This window comes from Nilaparvata lugens, chromosome 7, assembly GCF_014356525.2.
Source record: "Nilaparvata lugens isolate BPH chromosome 7, ASM1435652v1, whole genome shotgun sequence".
Classification (NCBI taxonomy): Eukaryota; Metazoa; Arthropoda; class Insecta; order Hemiptera; family Delphacidae; genus Nilaparvata; species Nilaparvata lugens.
Window position 1 is genome coordinate 23,118,219 of NC_052510.1, and position 2,626 is coordinate 23,120,844.

The following is a 2,626-nucleotide window of genomic DNA, read 5'->3' on the forward strand; positions in this document are numbered from 1 at the left end:
CTAGCAGAGATTCCTGCAGCAATTGAGGTGTTTCCAAATCCCTAATCTTATTTCATACATTTTGTATTGACTCCCTATTCTTGTGTGAACAGTGTACTATTCTATTTCTTCTTTGACACAACAAACAGGTGAGAATTAAAAACAATTTTTACAAAAACAATATTACAACTTATTATTATCATTATTATTCACTACAATATTTACATCATATACTACTTGTAAAGCATCCCACTGCAACATGCTATGACAATAAGATTGTTAAATTTCAACAATCTTAATGTCACTCCATGTGGCAGTGACATGCTTCACCACTATTGCTAAATTTTTACAATTGTTATTAAATTTAACAACTTTTGTTGGAGGAATTATGGATGAAAATCTCTGAGGTAGATATACCTCAGAGATTTTCTTTATAGAAGCGATTTTTATTTTTAATATAATACTTCTCCCATGATGATTTGTTTCTTCACATGCAGAGATGATATTGTGCGGAACGTTTTCCACCAACTCACGGAGAGGCATCCATGGTTTTGGTGATGGTCTATTGATGAGTGGAACAAAATCATCATCATCCTCCCGCTCCTCCCATGCCACCTCCTCTAGTAGTGGAGTGAGGGAGGAGTTCTCACACATGTGCTTCTGTTAAATGAAAATCTATGATTAGTAATTTATCATAATTTGTTTCAGAGTATCAACTTGATATTGACAGATTATCAACACATTCTCTACTGAATCTCAAAGTGAGTAATAACTGATAATGAAATGGTTTGAATAAATAATATTTCTTGCTTCACATTGCAGAATCCAATAGTGATCCATCAAATGCATACATCAAATTAATAAGCAAGCTCTTTCAATGTACATTGCAACAAATAACTATCAACTGAATCAGTAATTTTCTTAACACATCACTTCAATTATATTCTACTATTTCATAGCAAAAATAGTATGCATGCATGATTAGTACAAATAATTTCATAGCATAATTCAAATAATATGTATGATCAGTGGAATGTATCCATCATAATAATGATCGTGAATTCAAAATATACATCTTATTCAATTCTTAACTGAATCATTTAATATCACATTGTGAATGCATGTAATACGAAGAGATCTATTAGAAATTAGTTTTTCCTCAGTAAAGTGAGAAATTTATCAGATAGTAGCATGCATTCAACCTAATCACTTCAAATAATTATATCTCTTGATTTCATAAAACAACATAGAAGTTGCTCAATTCAAATGAACATATCAATTTCTATGTAATCATCATATTCATGAATTCAAATATATGTGTTATTCAATTTTTAACTGAACTCTAAAGTAGAATATTAATAGTTTCATTTCCTATATTACAATTCATTATCAAGAAATAATTCTTGTTTGAAATTGACTTTCAAATCTAATCAGAATCATCAATTTCTCATAATAAATTGAACTCTAATCATTTAATATCACAATGTGAATGCATGTAATGTGAACAGATCTATTGGAAATTAGTTTTTCTCAGTAAAGTAAGAAATTTATCAGATAGTAGCAAGCTTTCAACAAATTAATGACAACATATAATAGTTTTATAAAGATTTAAAATTATCTGTTCACATTACAAGTTAATAATATTTGAAATATCTAACCTTTGAGGGTACAAAGATGGTTTCCTCATCCTCCTCATCCAGAAATCGCAGCTTTCTCTTCCCCTGTTGCTGCTGCTGTTGCTTGTTGGAGATCATGGTGAGCGGTACACGCCTCGGAGCCCACTCCGGATGAGATGTGGTTGATGCTGGACTGTCCGGTACGATGATTTCCTCACTGCTCAAGTCCCTCTCCACAAAGATACCACGGCTCTTCAGTGGTGACTCGTCACTGTCGGGTGCAGCAGCAGCAGCAGCAGTGGTAGTGGTGGTTGGAAGCTTCTTCTACTGCTGTGCAGCTCGCGCTGCCCAGTAAGATGGGAAGGAAGTGCTTTGTTGAGGAGGAGTGTCTGGTAGTATGTACTCCTGATGTGCAGATGATGATGATGAGTTCATGATGACAATATATGTAACGTGAACGTAACTAGTGCTCAAATGAAGCTGGCAAATCCAATAAGTGCTACTTATATACTCATTCGTTTCTCTCTCTCTGTTTTAGATTGAGTGAGAGATAGTGCATTTTCCTGCTTATCACATCCTTGACATACAAAACCATTCTGACATGTACAGCAAGGTGCATTCAGAGAAAAAAAATCAAATCTCTTACAGCTTGCCAAAACTTGTCCTCTGTTAGATTCTGCTTGAAAGTATTGAATTTAAATTGAAAAATTACTGTTTTCTCACAATGCACTAATATAAAATTTCTCAGTTCCAGATATAATATCTCGAATAACAATATTTCGAATGTGAGAGCAATGTAATATCAAATCTACTCATTGATTTTCAATTAGCGTCTCATAACTATCTAGAGATATTGAATTTCTTTATTAAGCTCTTTGATTTTACAGACTTTGAACGTACATTTTGAATGTATGAACAATATAATATATAATCTCCTCATTAATTCTCAATTAACATCATATAACTATGTTGAGTTGCTTAATTTCTTCTCTATATTATTGTGATTTTCATTATGTTTGTTGATTTCACAG

The 2,626-nt window shown here is 32.7% G+C and overlaps 1 protein-coding gene across 1 annotated transcript; it reads right to left on the bottom strand.

The window, feature by feature from the left end:
• Positions 1-246: 246 nt before the first annotated feature.
• LOC120352325 lies at positions 247-2,170 on the bottom strand. The gene is made up of 2 exons (XM_039432355.1): positions 1,638-2,170; positions 247-639 (listed from the first exon to the last, which is right to left on the bottom strand). The coding sequence occupies exons 1-2, from the start codon at positions 1,731-1,733 to the stop codon at positions 259-261; spliced, it is 477 nt and encodes a 158-aa protein (XP_039288289.1). The 5' UTR covers positions 1,734-2,170; the 3' UTR covers positions 247-258.
• Between the last annotated feature and the right edge of the window lie 456 nt (positions 2,171-2,626).

Excerpts from the sequence above, each read along its gene's own strand:
- LOC120352325 (XM_039432355.1), bottom strand. The coding sequence starts at position 1,733 with ATGATCTCCAACAAGCAACAGCAGCAGCAACAGGGGAAGAGAAAGCTG. Across the intron at positions 640-1,637 it reads CCATCTTTGTACCCTCAAAG|AAGCACATGTGTGAGAACTC; the intron begins GTTAGATATTTC and ends TTCATTTAACAG.